The 18,357-nt window shown below is 37.8% G+C and overlaps 3 protein-coding genes across 6 annotated transcripts in view; all 3 read left to right on the forward strand.

Annotated features, from left to right (window-relative positions):
* LOC107675977 (inter-alpha-trypsin inhibitor heavy chain H2) overlaps positions 1-5,351 on the forward strand; it is a 15,453-nt gene extending 10,102 nt beyond the window's left edge. The window contains exons 14-21 of one of the 2 annotated variants that reach the window (XM_016470483.1): positions 1,277-1,455; positions 1,816-1,944; positions 2,314-2,427; positions 2,509-2,707; positions 4,123-4,295; positions 4,386-4,497; positions 4,883-5,066; positions 5,113-5,351. In XM_016470483.1, the coding sequence (XP_016325969.1) occupies positions 1,277-1,455; positions 1,816-1,944; positions 2,314-2,427; positions 2,509-2,707; positions 4,123-4,295; positions 4,386-4,497; positions 4,883-5,030 (1,054 nt within the window). In that variant the 3' untranslated portion in view covers positions 5,031-5,066; positions 5,113-5,351. Of the gene's footprint in view, positions 1-1,276; positions 1,456-1,815; positions 1,945-2,313; positions 2,428-2,508; positions 2,708-4,122; positions 4,296-4,385; positions 4,498-4,882 lie in introns of both variants that reach the window. The other variant, XM_016470482.1, reaches the window with a different exon arrangement.
* Positions 5,352-9,403: 4,052 nt separating this feature from the next.
* Positions 9,404-14,534, forward strand: LOC107675979 (ATP synthase subunit gamma, mitochondrial-like). 3 transcript variants are annotated; one of them, XM_016470487.1, is made up of 10 exons: positions 9,404-9,504; positions 9,958-9,992; positions 10,901-11,032; positions 11,157-11,361; positions 11,502-11,645; positions 11,733-11,797; positions 12,704-12,859; positions 13,010-13,106; positions 13,374-13,392; positions 14,390-14,534. In XM_016470487.1, exons 1-9 carry the CDS (start codon positions 9,464-9,466, stop codon positions 13,378-13,380), a joined length of 882 nt encoding a protein of 293 aa, XP_016325973.1. In that variant the 5' UTR covers positions 9,404-9,463; the 3' UTR covers positions 13,381-13,392; positions 14,390-14,534. The 3 variants fall into 3 exon arrangements, with proteins under 3 accessions (XP_016325973.1, XP_016325975.1, XP_016325976.1); XM_016470489.1 differs by lacking the exon at positions 13,374-13,392; XM_016470490.1 differs by lacking the exons at positions 13,374-13,392; positions 14,390-14,534 and having other exon boundaries at positions 13,010-13,110.
* A 2,361-nt stretch (positions 14,535-16,895) lies between these two features.
* LOC107675973 (transcription initiation factor TFIID subunit 3-like) overlaps positions 16,896-18,357 on the forward strand; it is a 61,271-nt gene continuing 59,809 nt past the window's right edge. The window contains exon 1 of the mRNA XM_016470478.1: positions 16,896-17,179. Coding sequence (XP_016325964.1) covers positions 17,003-17,179 — 177 coding nt within the window. The 5' untranslated portion in view covers positions 16,896-17,002. The remainder of the gene's footprint in view (positions 17,180-18,357) is intronic.

Genomic DNA, 18,357 nt, shown 5'->3' on the forward strand with positions numbered 1-18,357 from the left:
GTTTTTTCAATGTATGCTTCAGACACGGGTCACGACGAGGCATTCCCCATAGCGACCCCTAGAGGACGCAGTGTCTCGTTCCCTACTCAGGGAACCATGGTTACATAAGTAACCTGAGACGTTTTTTATGAAATCTAGATGTTGTGAAGTAAAATTAAAAGTTTTCCAAACATACTAAGATAAAGTACATATACTATAATGTACTTAGGTACAGTAACAAAGTATTTTTACTTTGTTACTGTACCTAAGTACATTATAGTATATGTTTACTATAATTCTGTCCACCACTCCTTATTAATATTAATTACGTTTGCCTGATTTGTTGAGAGGCAGACGTTGGTAAATACGCCCTGGTACTGTGACCAAATGAAATAAAACTTAAAATATAAGATAATGTCCCAAAAAGTGGAGTGAACCAGGTTGTTATGTAAACTAAAGAAAGGTCAGTTCTTTTGACAACTTACTGTTTCAGTAGTAAATGTCAAAAAAAAAAAAAAGGAAATTTTTTGCAGAATTAAAAAAATCTTCTATATGTATACCATGTGCAATGATGGTTCCAACCTACATCTAATATGAGGCTAAATTAACATTTCTTTCTTGCGTTTCCCATTAAAGGTGGGGTAAGCGATTTCTGGTAGCCAGTGTTGACATTTGAAATCACCAAAACAAACACGCCCCTACCCCAAAAGTGTCTCGCCCCTATTTTGATAGCTCCACCCCACACATACGTACGCAAACCAGGCAACGATTAGTTCTGTGAAACAAAGCAAAACTGCTGCTGCGTTCCATTCATGACGTATTGACACAAATTTCAAATGATTTTCAACGGTCGCTTTGTCCAGTGTACTAGACAGACTTTAGCTGTTGTGGCGCAGACACGGTGTTACTCACCTATCGAGAAGAAACAAAACAACCTCGGCGTCCGATCGCAGGCCTTCCGCTCCTTGAGTTCTCTCCAGTGCTGGAAAGCTGATCCGATATTTACACTGGTCCTACTTCTTGCCTTAAGCATTCTTTTGTTCTGCAGATGTTTTCCTCTTTTGTTTTTTATCCGCCATCTCTATCTTTCTGTCGCTCGGCTCGGCTAATGTCCGTCCCGTGCACTGAGCGCGCTCTCCTCCACATCCTGAGTAGTTACGCCCCTTACTGCTGATTGGCTACAAGTTTGTTTTGCTATTCGGCCCGAATCGGTTTTCTAAAGTGTTTTTGAAAAATCGCTTACCCCACCTTTAATCGTACTCATTCACTTTGCCACTGTGGATTTCCTCTCATGTAGCTCTCTAGCTCCTACTGCGAATAAGAAGCGTAGGATCACCCAGAGGATCATGGCCCTGGCTGTGGAGCATCAGTTTGTGACCCCTTTCACCGCCATGCTGGTGGAGGGTCATGACCAGGGTGGGGCAGAACGACTGATCGCAGACTCGCCCAGAGACTCAAAACATGGCTGCTGCTCAAGTACCAAATCCAAACAGTTGATCTTGAAATATAATATCAGTATGGCAAAGGTCTTATTAAAGGGATAGTTCGCCCAAAAATGAAAATGTACCCACCCTCCACTTATTCCAAACCTTTATGAGTTTCTTTCTTCTGTTGAACGCAAAAGATATTTTGAAGACAGCTCGTATAACCAAACAGTTGACGGTAGCCATTGACTTCCGTAGTATTTTTTTTTTTGTCAATGGCTACCGTAAATGATGACAGAATTTTCATTTTTAGGTGAACTATCCCTTTAAGCAAAGTATGGAATTTTGGAGTTTTGTTCTAATTATCTGTTTATTATTATAGGGGTTCTAATTTATTTTGTTCTGTTTTTAGCCACTGCTCCCTTATCTGGACCACAGCCAGTGCAACAGTTACTCTATGCAAAACCTCAGTGGATTCAGCCTACTTATGCTCCAACTCAAGAAGCAACTGGAACGCTTGAAAGTACCATTATAACCAGTGGTAATGCAGCACAATCAAATAATAGTCTGAAAGCAGTTCACATGGATTTTGATTTGAATGTGAATTCTCAAAACCACATTTCTTTTAAAGTGGGCTGGGTTCCACAATTAGTTTAACAACTGATGTGAACCACAAAGAGATTTGAGATCACTTTCAAATTCAGAATCAGTGTGAATGCCATGAGAATTGGTTTCTTGTTACTTAAGCAAGACAACCGGCAAAAATTTTATTTTCTTGCACTGGTCAGTTTTAAGATGTTGGGCTATTTGGCTTTTTATAACGTGTTGTTTCTAGTGGAAAGAAAATTTCCAGAATACAGTTTTATGTTTTGTTTATGTTATCTCCCCCATCCTTTTGATTTTAATGTAGTGGACAATGACCCCCACTTCATCATTCACTTTCCCAAAAGTAACATGGACATCTGCTTCAACATTGACTCCAAACCCGGACACATCCTCAACCTGATTTCAGATCCTGGAACAGGTAACTTGATGTCTTCCATCACTTAAAAAAAACTGAGGTCCTTTATTTCATATTCCATATGCACTTTTTTTTCCTGTCCAGGAGTCACAATCAACGGTCAGTTGGTTGGGTCTAAGAAGATGAAGAACAACAAAATAGACACATATTTCGGCACCATCTCCATATACTCTAAAACACACGGTGTGCAGGTTATAGTAGGAACCAACAGAATCGACCTGATGGAAGGCAGGAACAATCATTCCTTCTCTTGGGGAGCCACAGCTGAGCTGGTGCTGGACAGGTATCAAAAAAACAAATGTACTACAGCAAACATTACAAATATGGGAATCAGTGACTGTAAGCTAGTAAATTTGATTACTCTACAATAAACTCAAACTGCAGATTTTAAGAACAAAACTGTAGTTTTGTTAAGTGAAGGTTGTTCTGTCCATCATATGGCCATCATTTTTTAAAGGGATAGTTCACCCAAAAATGAAAATTTTATGTTTATCTGCTTACCCCCAGGGCATCCAAGATGTAGGTGACTTTGTTTCTTCAGTAGAACACAAATTATGATTTTTAAGTCCAACCGTTGCAGTCTATCAGTCGTATAATGCATGGCAATGGTAACAAAATCTATGAGAGTAAAAAAAACATGCACAGACAAATCCAAATTAAACCCTGCGGCTCGTGACGACACATTGATGTCCTAAGACACAAAACGATCGGTTTGTGCCAGAAACCGAACAGTATTTATATAATTTTTTACCTCTAATACAGCACTATGTCCAACTGTCTTTGGGCGCGCGCACAGCTTCCGGTGCGTGAGGAGTGTACGCGCTCTGGCGTAGTTTACGCAAGCGCAGGAAGTGATCTCTCGCGCCTATACAGTCACTCATTGTTTACACAGTGCACAGTCATTGTAGGTACGACGGCTAATCAAAATGGTACTTACTTGCGCTTATCCGGATTGTTCAAACCGACTTAAAACTAAAAGATTACGTTCTCTCGCGCGAACTCATTCGGGAGTGGTGACTTTCCACGTATTCCCAACTTCTGAGCCTGCTCGCCTGAAGTTATGGTTGATTGCTCTTTGGCTGGATATCAACACACCCATTAACGTAAACTACGCCAGAGCGCGTACACACCTCACGCACCGGATGCCGTGCGCGCGCCCAAAGACAGTTGGACATAGTGGTGTATTAGAGGTAAAATATGATATAAATACTGTTCGGTTTCTGGCACAAACCGATCGTTTCGTGTCTTAGGACATCAATGTGTCGTCACGAGCCGCAGGGTTTCATTTGGATTTGTCTGTGCATGTTTTTTTTACTCTCATAGATTTTGTTACAATTGGCATGCATTATACGACTGATAGACTGCAACGGCTGGATTTAAAAATCATAATTTGTGTTCTACTGAAGAAACAAAGTCAACTACATCTTGGATGCCCTGGGGGTAAGCAGATAAACATCACATTTTTATTTTTGGGTGAACTATCCCTTTAAGAGGACAAGAATATTATAACACATTTAACTTTCATAATCTGATGTATTTCCCAAATGAAATACAATATTCAAGGAACCTTTTTTTTTTTTTTTACTTTATAACAACATGCAGAATAATACAAGGGACATTTATTATTGGACTCTCTATTTCATTTTTTATATATACGATAATGCATTTGTTAATATATGCAAAACTCTTACTTATCAGGATGAGGGTCACCATAGTGAAAGAGGAACATGTTACGGTGACGATTGATGGGAAGATTTCAGTGATGGTGCTTTTGCATCGTGTGTGGAAGAAGCATCCTGTGCAGGTGGACTTCCTAGGCGTTTACATGTCTAGCGACAACAAATACTCCACACGGGTTCATGGTCTCATTGGTAAGTCACGAAACAGCTTAAACACATTATTCAACACACCAACAAGTGTGTGGGTCTTGCTCTCAAAAAATGTTTTGCATCTCATAACAGGTCAGTTTGCACAGGAACCAGAACTAAAGGTGTATGGCGTGCATGAGGGAGCAGATCCAAAGAAGAAAGAGGCCACAATGGTGGTGAAAGGCAACAAAGTAGCTGTCACCAGGTACACATTCAAATCTCATTGTTTTTATATCAGGTTAATTATATGTTCTATGGCCTACCCCTACTCAGAAACTGTGCAAAACACTAGATTTAAATAGAAACATGATTTGACTGATTTAGAAGACTTTTGATAAATAAGGACAATGTTAAATGTCTTCACTAGTTGAAAAAAACGAATTCGTTTTTTTTTTCACATCACAGCAATAAGAATTTGGGTGACTGCGTTTGATTTTCATGAAAATAATGTACAAAATAATGTTTAAACAAGACATATTTTTGACTGACTTCTTGAGATCCAGCCAATCCAACTTATGTTCTATTGCCATTAAGGACCTACCTAGCACATATTATATTTGACAATTTTGCAATATCTGTATATCGATCAGGGGCTGGCAGAAGGACTACAGACGTGACAAGAAACGAGGTTCAGATGTCTACTGCTGGTTCATCCATAACAATGGGAAAGGCTTCATTGATGGCAGTTACACCAGTTATATCCTGCCTCAGCTGGACAGCTTCCTGACCGCCATCTGAGAGCAAGAGTGTGGCAGCTAGCTTAGGAGACTTGCTAAGAGAGAAAAAGAGGCTGATTGGTAGAAATCTGCTATTTTATACAAGCAATAAGAAGCAAAGGAAACTGAAACATTTGCCATAAAAAAAAAAAAAAGATTTTTAATACTACAAGAAAATATATACAAAACACAGAAAAACAGTGCTGTACATCAACCAATTGAACTGAAATTATTTAAACATGAAAGCCAATTAAACTAATTAATGTATTATAAGACTTCTGACTTGAGCGTTTGCGGTGAAACATGTCATCGAAGGTTTGAATAATTAAACATTTGAATCATCTGCAACCGTTTTCAATGACAAAAGAACGATAAAAAACATTGGTCATTTTGTTCCAATATGTAAATTAGGTCATTTAAGAGTCTTTATTATGCACTCTGACACAGTAGCGGCACCGTGGAGAAGCTAATTTGGAGAAGTCCTAATATGCAATCCCTTCCACTTCCCTTCCACCCTAAACCAAGACAAAGAACATGCTTTAGATGAGTGGCTCTCAATCCTGGAGAACAGTTGTGCCGCTTATTATCTTAGTAGAAAGCATGAAACATTTTGTTTAGGATTCTTTGAATAGAAAAGTCAAAAATAGCATTTATTTCAAATACAATTTTTTTTTTTTTTTAATTTCCTCACTTCTGATCAATTGAAGGCATCCTTGCTGCATAAAAGTATTAATTTCTATTAAAAAAAAGGGGCTACACCAGCATATAGATGACTTTAAAGCTAAAAGAAATTGACTAAAAGCCACAAAATCATATTCTAATTTCATAAGGTCCAATGAATTACAGCCAGCATTTTAATAGTGTGCAGTAACAATTTTAAGAGTGAATTTATAGAGTCTAACGTGAGTGTGGCCGAGAATTTGTGCCTTCCAGGATGGCCTCTGTGTCTTTATATTGACCATTCAGGATTAAAACTCGCTTACCTGAGACAGAATAAGAGATTAGATTGAGATTTTTTTCCAAAATCCTCCTTTTGTGTTACACAAAAAAATGAATGAATGAATAGGGTAATACCAGGAGCTGGAATGACTCTGGTCCAGTTTGAGTTTGTCTCCAGAGTCGATCATCTTCACCACAGCTGTGTATTTATCCTGCACCTCCTGTAAAATCACACACATGCACACAATATCATTATAGGAAACATATAATCACTGTGTGGATGACTGACAGCCCTTCAGTTACCCGAATGACTGCTTTGTTCTTGTAATATTTCTCTCCCAGTTTCTTAGTGATCACTTTCACTACAATGTTTGCTTGTATCCAGTTATCCGATCTTACAGATTTCTTCTTCTGTTCCTCCATCTGGAAGACACACAAAAGGGAAAGTTCTGGGTGTTCTCAAAATTGTAAATGGTATCACTGTGTGGATGACTGACAGCGCTTCAGTTACCCGAATGACTGCTTTGTTCTTGTAATATTTCTCTCCCAGTTTCTTAGTGATCACTTTCACGACAATGTTTGCTTGTATCCAGTTATCCGATCTTACAGATTTCTTCTTCTGTTCCTCCATCTGGAAGACACACAAAAGGGAAAGTTCTGGGTGTTCTCAAAATTGTAAATGGTATTGTATGCAGTGCGTATATGGAATTTTAATTCTATACTCTAAAAAATGCTGGGTTAAATACAACCCAGTGCTGGGTAAAATAGGGACAAACCCAGCAATTGGGTTGTTTTGACCCAGCGGTTGAGTTACTACCCAGAAGATTGGGTTAAACATTTAACTCAACCGCTGAGTCAAAACAACCCAATTGCTGGGTTTGTCCCTATTTTACCCAGCACTGGGTTGAATTTAACCCAGCATTTTTTAGAGTGTAGGTTACTTCATCTTATAACATGCTAATTTTACAACAAACAAATAATTAATCAACAAAACGACGCTTTTCAGATAACGTTAATGTTATTTATTTCTCTGACGGATTTTGTTTGTTTTGACCAGAATACCGTTGGCAGATGATTATTAAGAGTAAGCCTCGCGAAATAATTACCGTATGTTTGAACTATGGTAGTCATTTAAATAATATAGAGGATTTGTAGAGTTTCTGAGACTGCTAGATGACTGTCGTTTTCAAAAAGTGGTCAAAATAAAGCATGATTATTTGCTGGGTTTGTCCCTATTTTACCCAGCACTGGGTTGCATTTAACCCAGCATTTTTTAGAGTGTATAAAATGTATAGAATGCTTGCCTTCTCTCCCAAGCCGTTTTGTGAAGTCGGTGAGAGTCTGAGTAGAGTTCATGTGAACGTGTTCCCGATTACTGATGTACTCATTATACACAGTTACTGTGAACTCGCTTAGTCCCTGCAAAAATGAACAGACTCTCTTAGCCTACAATAATAGAACAAACACAAAACAATTTATATAATACTGGTTAATAATTAAAAACAGTAATGATGTACCAAAACGTCTTTGGAGCAGCTCTAGGAAGTCACTTTTGAACTCCCCATAAAATCAAAATGTAAAATCACATTTGATCTCAAAGACAGCTGGGGATAAATAGTGTGTGTTGACTTACTCTGAGAAGTAGCTCATGAACTGGTTAGGGTTCTCTGAAGCTAACAGCAGCTGTCTCTGATGAGACTCAGACATGCAGTGACATTTAAACCCGTTCTGCCGTCAAGACAGATCATGTTAGCTGACAATATTGGCAAAGTCTGGTTTTGAAACACAACCTATATTGCTCAAAATCATGTCCAGATAGGCTCAGTGTCCATATGTTTCCCAAAATGCTGTCTACATAGGCGGCTCATTTGGTTTTAGAACAGTCTATGGTGTTTGTAGCTTACTAAGTTTAATATTTGGCAGGTTTTGAGACACAACACATTATAATCAAACATGCTATCTAGAAAGGCAACTAAAGTTTTGTGACACTGCCTATATCGAATAATGCCACCTAGGTAGGGAGCTCAGTAGTTTTGGGCTTCAAAGCTAGGACGCTATATAGAAAAAAATACAGGAAAATCAATACAGACTACGCAGTACTTTTAGTCATACCTAAAATTAGATCATTAAAAAATTTTAATTCATTAATAAATGTCAAGTTAGTGTAACTGAATAATAAGGCAGATGTTCACATAAACTTACTTCATCTCTACTGTACACTGTTTCTGACACATCTGACAATACCAGTGCAGTTTTTGAGGGCCTTTTAGCTTTGATTCTATTCAATCGCTTTAGGACTTAGAAAATCGGCTTTCCCAATTTTAATCACTCAAACAATCACACGATTTAATGAATAAATAACAACAGTTCCAGACCCACCCTGCGTCTCAATGTTCATACTATCCATCCTAAATAGTATGTGAGATTAGAGTAAGTGTGTCCCAAAGCATAGTATGTTGAAAAGAGTATGCCAAAAGTGCCCGGATGGTCTACTATTTCAGGTCGATTTTTGAAGTGTGGATCCGTGCACACTCTAATGCAGGGGTGTCCAAACTCGGTCCTGGAGGGCCGGTGTCCTGCAGAGTTTATCTCCAACTTGCCTCAACACACCTGCTTTTAAGTTTCTAGTATGCCTAGTAAGAGCTTGATTAGCTGGTTCAGGTGTGTTTGATTGGGGTTGGAGCTAAACTCTTCAAGACACCGAGCCTCCAGGACCGAGTTTGGGCACCCCTGCTCTAATGGCTCAAATTGTCCACAATCCATTGCGCTTTGGCAAAGGATTCGGTCCAGAACTACAAACAAGACTAAAACGCGTTAGAAAAACTACAAACGTGGCGAATGCGCGCGATCGACGGTTAGGTAGAGAGGCTAACAAAAAGGGGTTTGAGTTACTAATAATCAACATTTAACCTGGTAAAAAATATTTATTTATTGTTATCTTTGTTATATTTCATCTGCAACAGGAATGTGAACTTTTATAAACATCCATTTGGTCGTTAACTTTTAAATGCATCATTATGCAGAAAATATGAGCAGAGTTCTCAGCATGAAAGACCCGCGGCTGGCAGATCAATGTGCTACTTCTTTTCTCTCCAGTACGGTGGGAAGTTAAATTAAGTGAAATATAAAGGGTGTTAACTGTAACAAGATGATTGACATGCCGGTTTACAGTGACAGGGTGCGTGTATCTAAGCGACAGAGCGTCCGTTAAAGACGCAGTTGTGTGACGTGATAGTGTGCCCCAAAGCTCTTCTACTACACACTCAAAAGTGTGTACTTTTTCTTCACCAAAAGAGTACATACTTTAAGGGCGTAGTATAAGTAGGCACATTGAGACGCAGCACCAGTGTCTCAACACTTCTCGCGCTCCTTGCGTCATGACGCGAATCCCTCGCTTTGCTAACGTGCGTGTTTCGTCACTGATCCGTGTGTTCCTCTGTCAACGCGAGATTATGATGAGCTGCGCTTTATTTGCGCCTGCGCAGACCGGCGGCTCTGACCTTCATTGAACTGATCATGTTCGCCAGGACCAGCGCGGCGGTGTTCCTCCCACAATGGTAAGAATTTATTGTTTTGTTGAATGTGTAATTTTCTGGAAATATGTATTTAACGTGTTGCGTGTAAGTAGTGAAGTAAATTGCTTCAGTTGGTCAATGAAATGCGGATAAGGTGGAGCAAGGACGTGCTGAACTTTAGGCCGCTGTGTGCTTAAGCTTATGACAGCGAGCGACTTGGCTTGATTTCACACGTTTATTATATTTATTTAATAGCAATACGCTGCTAAACCAACATATTTAATCAAATTATGTTCTTGAGTTCTGAACTGTTTGCATGGAAACCATTCTCTGTCTTGTCGTAAAGCCACGTAAATAGCACTGTGGGTTTCCAGGGAGTGCATTGCTTTCAATGTAACTTCAGTTGCTGTCACATTTACTGATGCATCATTGCCCTGAGAGTTATAATGTATTTATTTGTGGATGTGATTAACCTCTATAAAACGTCTGTTGCAGTGGGCAGGTCAGGAACATGGCTACCTTGAAGGACAGTAAGTAAAATTTCCTTTTGCTTTATAAAAGGTCAGCTGGCATTAATGTCTTTACAAATGCATTTTTGTTATAATTAATGTACTTAATTTTATTTGTGTTTTGCTAATAATTGTTTTGAAGTAATGTTATTATACTTATACCATGTGAGTTCTCGATTCTGATTGGCTGGCAGGTATGCATTAAAACCTTTAAATGCACAGGTAGTTCCAAGTCAGTTTAATCACCGTTCTATATTAATGCACTGCTTTAATTGATGCACACACACCACTCGCACATAAACACAGTAAGAGGGAGAGAGGTTGGAGATCACAGATCGCACTGCACACGCACAGAAACTTATTGTCAGCGCTGCCCTGCAACTTTTATTAATAAAATACCCTAGATACTAGATGGCTACATTGTATTTTTCAGCAAGGAGGGGGTAAAATCGCTATTTTTGAAGTAACTAAATGGCTTCATTGTTTGTAGAAAGAGACGCACAGACGCAGGTAATTCACACACACAACTGTCATCTCTCGCTCTCTCTCTCAATCGATAATTCATTCAAATAAAACAATTTCATCTCTGTATCTGATTTAAAGTGGGCTGAATGCTAGATCTAACGAGCCGTAACTGACGAAAATAACCGTCATTTCTACCCTTCCGGTTAAATATTGCGCTGCAAACATCATAAACAGATTTTAATTTGTCAATACTGGTAAATGACCATGGTATAAGCGGGATAATGCACGGCTAGCTGTGCATTAAACGATTTTAATGCGCTTCTCAGAGGTTCTTGGCCTCCATGTCGTGCATTAAATTTTTTAATGCACAGCTAGCCGTGCATTATCCCTTACATAACAGACAGTTGAATAAATTTTCTGACCATTGTTTGTGTTTTGTTTGTTTGTTTTTCCCTTCTCACCAGTCACAATTCGGTTGAAGTCCATCAAGAACATCCAGAAGATCACCAAATCCATGAAGATGGTGGCAGCAGCAAAGTATTCCAGAGCTGAGAGATCCCTGAAGCCCGCCCGGGTCTATGGCACCGGCACTATGGGTATGCAGCAAATTATCCACAAAATTAAGTTTATAGTGCACATTTAGATATCCTTTTAAAACATGTGATTATACTTGTGAATATGTTAATGTTTTTCTTTTTCTTTCATATCTTTGTTATTTAGCACTCTACGAGAAGGCTGAGATCAAGGCTCCAGAAGACAAGAACAAGCACTTGATTATTGGTGTGTCATCTGACCGTGGTCTCTGCGGTGCCATCCACAGCAGCGTGGCCAAAGCCATGAAGCGTGAGATCGCCAAGCTCTCGGGTGCCGGCAAAGAGGTCATGATTGTCAATGTGGGTGACAAACTCAGAGGTCTGCTGTACAGGTATATATCGTTTAAGTCTTGTCTCTGTAATTCTCATTCAATAATTTCTTAAGTATGTAGATGCGTCACAATGGTTTCAAATACCACTTTTTGCAGTTTTCTTTGCTTTAATCTCTTCTTCTGCTTCTGTGAACCATTAGGACCCATGGCAAACACATCCTGATCAACTGTAAGGAGGTAGGCCGCAAGCCTCCCACTTTTATGGATGCTTCTGTCATTGCCACAGAGCTGCTGGACTCCGGCTACGAGTTCGACCAGGGATCCATCGTATTCAACAGATTTAGGTTTGACACATAATGCACATAGTTATATACTAAAAATAGAACAAAAAATAATTTTTTGGTTTTGATGCTGATCTGTGTCCTCTGCAGGTCTGTGATTTCATATAAGACAGATGAGAAACCTCTATTTTCCTTGGACACTGTTGCAAGCTCAGGTATTGTTTCATTGTTGGACTGTATACCTATCATGACGCATTTAACAACATAATAATTGGATCACAATTGAAACCACATTAAACATGTCAGAGAGGCCCAGCACATTTATGAGCAGGAGTAAATCTAAGGATGCATGATGTATTGTGCCGTTGCTTATCGGTCAATATTGTTGTTATTCTTTTTATTAAATAGTGTTAGTTGAGTTTGGAATTAGATTTTTGATTGGGCATCCTCATTTGCCCTATCACTTTTAGATTTAGATCACATGTGCCATCATCCCACTTCATGTAATCTATGCATGAAATAATGCTTAGTAAATAAGCTGCAATTGTACAAAGTTCAGTTGTAGCCTTTAAAATATTTATTTTAATTAGTTTAAATAAAAATGTATAGATTTTCTTGTTTTTAACTGATTGAAAACATTTCAAGGCATCATCTCAGGACAGTCGTATGATAATAATAAAGGTGAAAAGTGTGTATGTATGTATGTAATATATATATATATATATGTGTGTATATGTATATATGTGTGTATATGTATATATGTGTATATATGATACACACACACAGTTGTAATAGTTTTTTATATAATGTATACAGTAATAATATCCAATATGCACAAAATGCCAGGCAGAAACAGTTATACACCCTAAGTGTACTAAAAAAAGATTCATCTGCCAATTCATGAAAATAATAATCAGCTTAGCAGTATTAGGCAGCATTTTGACATGAGTGCATTCCAAAAAATGTTATCCCAATAAATTTGTATATTGTTGTTATCAGTGCAGTCTTATTTCATGCTTGTCTTTGTTGTTGGGGCTAACTTTGACTATATTTGCTGGGTTTTAAGATGTGATCAAGTGACACCGGAACAGAATCGATCACTTGCCATGTGTTTTGTTCAGAAAACATGGGCATCTATGATGACATCGATGCTGATGTGCTGAGGAACTATCAGGAGTTTGCTCTGGTCAACATCATCTACTTCGGGCTGAAGGAGTCCACCACCAGTGAGCAGAGCGCCAGGATGACCGCTATGGACAACGCCAGCAAGAACGCCTGTGAGTCATTTTATATGTCGTCTTCCGTTCAGTTTCAAAAGACTTTAATGGCCGGTCTCCTATATTCCTTGCTAAAGTGTGATTGTCACTAATGTAATCACTCATACTTGAGAATTCTCATTTGCAAGCTTGTATTTTTCTCTCCATCAGCTGAGATGATTGACAAGCTGACCATGACCTTCAACCGAACCCGCCAGGCCGTCATCACCAAGGAGCTCATTGAGATCATTTCTGGAGCCGCTGCTCTGTAAGATGTTTTTCCTCTTACTTTGCCTGTCTCTTACCCTTATTATAACCCATGCATGCCATCTGTCTTCCTCATTCATTCATTCTTTGTATTGGGTTATGGTTTAACCTTTTCCAATGCCCTGTTCTGTTACATCCATAATCATGTTTATATTTCTTTGAATTTTATAAACTCATGTTTCATGTATAAGGTATTAACCCATATTAATCTAATTTCCATCTTTCCCTCACTGACCTTCCGTAATATGCATGCATTCACCATTCACAGTGTCTGAGGCATGACCGAGGTAACGTCCTGCAGCAGACTGAAGTGCTTCAGTGCTTCTAGAGAAATACCATAGACAATAGATTTTAGTGTTCCTGTTTTCTTTATAAGGTGTTTTTTTTTTTTTGCATGTTGTGGGTTCTTTTAGTGGGTTTTGGTGAAAACAGAAGTTAATTTCCACAGGCCATTAGTGAACGCAGCATAAGTTGAGTAAAAGAGATTTACTTTTTGCTAGAGAGTGGACACACTGACTTCTATTCTTATTGGTTAGATCTTAAACATACTCTGTATGCAAGGACATTAATGCAAATGCTTCTTTCATATAGAATATGTTTCTGGCCTTGTACCCGACTGATATATGTTTACACCAACACAAATGTTTGTTGCAACAATTTGCATTCAGTTTGTCTGTTCAGACCAATGCTGAAAAAGAAAACGGCAGAAGGTCTGAATGAAATCACAAATTCACTCTCTGCCAGTAGGTGGAGCTTGTTGAACAGCAGAAATACAGCGACACTTATGTGCAACTTTCCACAACTTCCTCCACTGTTCGCTGTAGCTCAGCACAATAGTCTTTTCGTGAGCGCTACTGAGTTGTAGTTTTATGTCATCACATCGGCTCTGTGCAGGTGACCAAGAGCGTAAATTTTATTGGTTGTCCAGGTTTTTTGCCTGTAGTGCACTGGAAAAGAAATTAGAGCATCTCTCTGTAAAAAAAAACGATTGCATTAATGGCATGCAAATGCTCACGTCGGTTTTAAAAGATGCATTAACAGCTGTGCATTCGAATGTGGAATTTTTATTGCAAGAAATTTGTCAACATTTGTCTTGGTGTGAACAGGCCTTTAGAGTGTGTTTTTATATATATATAGAGAGAGAGAGAGCGAGAGCTATAGATACTGCAGCTTAGATGGTTTGGTATTACTCTCTACACTTGACATCTACTTTCCTCACGTTTTATATCATGTCCATGACTGATTTGTTTGAAATGTACGAAATATTTATTTTTCTCATTACAGATAAAGAGGATCCCTGTACACGTTCAGTGTGGTTCTGGCGCACGTGCTCTCCAGTTCAGTCACCTGGTGTAGAATTCATAAATCTATATGTGCTTCTGTTTGTACAATATTGGAAAAAATAAACCTCTTACAGAGAAACACCATCCATTTGAGTTCTCCAGTCTATTTCTAGTGTATGTGCCGATCAGCTTTGAAGTCCTCTTAAAAAAATAAATTCTAATGCTTGTTTTCCATTGGAATTAAAGCTTGTGAACTCTTCTTTGAAGCCACGGGCTTGGCTGCACTCAGAGGTTATCAATACACAGAGCATTTGAAGAGAAGGCGTCTGCCAAAACAGAACACAAGGTCAATCCTTCCAATAAACCGTCTCTGGCGTTTACGTATTTTGCTTAAAACAGTATTAAGTTACTCTGAACTGATTACTGATAAACCCAGTTGACTTAAAGGCATCCTTATTGTTCCTTCTTATAATTGCCAATCAAAACAAGTTTATCATCCTTGTTATCCATTTGAAACTCAAGCCCGGCCAGCCACCACAGTATCAGATTAAATGATCGCGCTGCGGTGTTGGGTGTCTGTATCCATGAAAGGGTGAATTTGGGGGTCACTGATTGTAGAAGAGGGTCTGGTCTATTAAAGTAATGGACAAGTAGAAAGTTTGACCATATGGGTCACTCATGTATTATTTAATCAGCTGCCACTGGAGCTCAGATTCTGATGGTTATCATCTGAGAGCTGATGTGCATCACCATACCCAACTGTTTTTTTTTTTTTTCTTCTGAATACATTTTTGAGTCATCTTGAGTTCATTATGCATTAGGAAATGTTAAAAAAATATAGGAATATAAATATAAGCAAATATTTCAGTGCACAATCGACAATCAATCATTCTTTTTTTGTGGAGAAAAAATAGTGGAAAAGAAATTATTATATTTGTAGCATTCCATTTATACCCTCCTGAGACCCTGTGACCTCATATGAGGACATTATATTGGTGTATTTCCCTGAGACTATACATGCCACAGTTTTAAGTCTGGATATCCTGTACAGAGCACATTCAGGGCTTTTCAGAGATACTAAATGTTTGGATGTTTCACTATGACCACTCCCTCCTTGGTCTTCAAATATGTCTGATATTTAGTGACACTCTTATGGAAATATGATAATAATTTGTAATAATCATTTAAATCTGTCTAATTTTTAAACTGTGTCATAAATCAACATCTCAGGAAAATGTTGTGGGGTTTCAAATAAATTTTTTTTTATTTTTACATTTTTTTTATGCTCTAAACAATGTAAAGACATGACAAAAACTATTTTTTTCCTAAAAATCTTTTCTCGGGTCTTAAGAGGTTAATTTACTAGTAATATAAGCATATGATCTGACTTTGAAATCACTTTTTAGCATCAAAAATAATTCGCTTTAAATTTACTTTTGCATAAAAGTGAATCTTTCACAAAACTTTCCACAGTGGTGAAAGAGACCGTTATTTCTTTAAAAAAAATATTAAATCCAACTTGTACATTATATAAATTGATATGAACATTTACTTTAAATAACTGATAAAACAACTAGTAACTATAGTTCTCCTGTAGTGTTAGTACTAAGGTAGGCATAGATACATTAAATAAAGTAAAATGATTAGCATAAATATGTCTAAAATATATGGATGAAGTCATATACAAATCCACAAAAATCACATGGGTTTTCTGTACCAAAAGATTCACATAATTTATTTTCTGGGTAAATCCTTATATGGCCCTACTATAACAATCAGAAACATAAAAATTACTATTTAATATAATTTATTTAATGCACGTAATAAACAGCAGTGCAGCCTTACAAATAGCTTAATTTTCAGCTGACCATACAATATGCCACTTATTATTATTATCATTATTATTAATGCCATGTACAAAAACTATAGAAGTACACTAAGATACAAAAAGAAATATTCAAAGGCAAGGAAAACAAAACAAGGAAATAATAAACCAGTGTCAGAGTACAATAATAATAAAAATGTAATATACAAGAGGAGAAAATACCACGCCATGCAACAAAATCATACTTGCTTACAATATATTTGTGGGGGTGTCAAGGAGCATGAAGCATTGAACCGTTTGTTGAACCGATTCATACAAATGAAAGGTTCTAAATCCCGATTCGCCGAAACGAGAATTATTGACTTTTATCTAACTACTGGCTTTTTATTTATTATAAATTCCACTCGAACATGGAAGAACAAAAAAAATCGATACTTTTATGTACTCAGGGCTTTACAAATCATCACTATAATTTGACACATTTTATGTACACAAAGATTAAAAAAAAAAAAAAAACCTCGAGGCTTTACAAATCGTCACTATAATTTTACACATCGCCCAACTGCACTACACAGTATCGTACACATGTCTGCAGGTGGTGTAATCGAGCAAGCTATAATCGACCAGACTCTCCGCTCTTCTGCGCATGCGCGATCGATTGCTCCACAATGTTTCGCTCGGGAAGTAAAGATGGCGGCTCCTATGGAAGCGCCAGTGTCCCTATTCATGTGAGTGATCAAAACAGAGCCTTTCCAGGCGCCGTGAGAGCGGGCTTTCGGGAGCGGAGAGATGTGTGAGAGTTACGCACGCTCGCTGCTGCGGGTGTCTGTGGCGCAGATGTGTCAGGCGGTGGGCTGGGATGCGGTGCAGCTGAGCGCCTGTGATCTGCTGTCCGACGTGCTGGAGAGATACTTGCAGCAGCTGGCCCGGAGCTGCCACCGATACTCCGAGCTCTGTGAGTCGTTTAATTCTCCTTTCTAACCCTAATAACAGTCTGCGTTGGAGTAGTGTGCTCTAGAGTGTGTTAGTGTACACCGTAGAGAGTGTGTTTGTTGTTAAGCCCCGCCCACTACAAGTGTTGTTAGCACGCTAAGTTAACTAGCTCCTCAAATGGGGACTTTACTGTTATGGCGTTAAAACTTTCTTGACGAACTACTTTTAGTCCATTTCTTTGACTTCTTATCACATTGCTTTTTTGTTTGTTTGTAAGACGTTAGTTTTGAGGCTAGCCATCAAACCTCTCAGTCTGCATGTTTTGACAGCTGACCAGAGACTAGTTAACTTAGCTGTCTACTTAGGCTAACCGAAGTCTTTGCTTAACAGACTATATGCTGCTGAAAATGGAGTAAAATGTGAAATAGTATCCCTCTCGGAGACTGAAATGTTGGCTGCATCTTAAACCAGATAGAGTGGGATAGTTTGCAAGGATGCAGAGTATGGATTCCCACTTGTTGCCATAGTGATGCTGTAAGCTGCAGCATCAGCTGTGTGGATGTGTGCAGTTCAGAACAGTGTGTTCAAAACAGTGTTATTTTAATAGCATTCAGATGATATTATAGTATTTATTAATTCGTTATTTAAGAATGTTATATTTTGTGTTTAAATTTGAAAGTTTTTCTACTTTCTTGTGTTTTCTTCATTTCAGTTTTAGTTATTTCAATACGTCTGACTAGCAACTAGCTGAAATCAAATATTCGTAGATTTTCTTTTAAGTTTATTTTATTCTAAGTAACACATACACTTTCTTTCATGTGTGCATATAGTGGCAACTATATCTGAACCTTCTAGTTGTCAGAGTGAGAGTCAAAGAGAGAGAAAGCTTTTGTAAATTTGTTTGTTTTGAAAGTATTATCAAATACTATTATAGTTTTTATGAATCTCTTGATTTTGCTTGTATTTTTATTTTTATTTTTTCAAATTTAAATTTTAGTAATTTTGTTCCATTTTTGACATTTTTCTTTTTTATTATGTCTATAATGTTTTTATACATTTTTATGTCAGTTTCCGTTATATTTGTACATCAAGTAAAAAATGAAAATGAGAAACCAGCTGAAATTATATTTTATTAATATTTTATTACAGTTAAAGTTTATTTCAATTTATATATATATATATATATATATATATATATAATATTTTAGTAT

The sequence above is a fragment of the Sinocyclocheilus anshuiensis genome, unplaced genomic scaffold, assembly GCF_001515605.1.
Source record: "Sinocyclocheilus anshuiensis isolate Anshui unplaced genomic scaffold, SAMN03320099.WGS_v1.1 scaffold1836, whole genome shotgun sequence".
NCBI classification, from domain to species: domain Eukaryota; kingdom Metazoa; phylum Chordata; class Actinopteri; order Cypriniformes; family Cyprinidae; genus Sinocyclocheilus; species Sinocyclocheilus anshuiensis.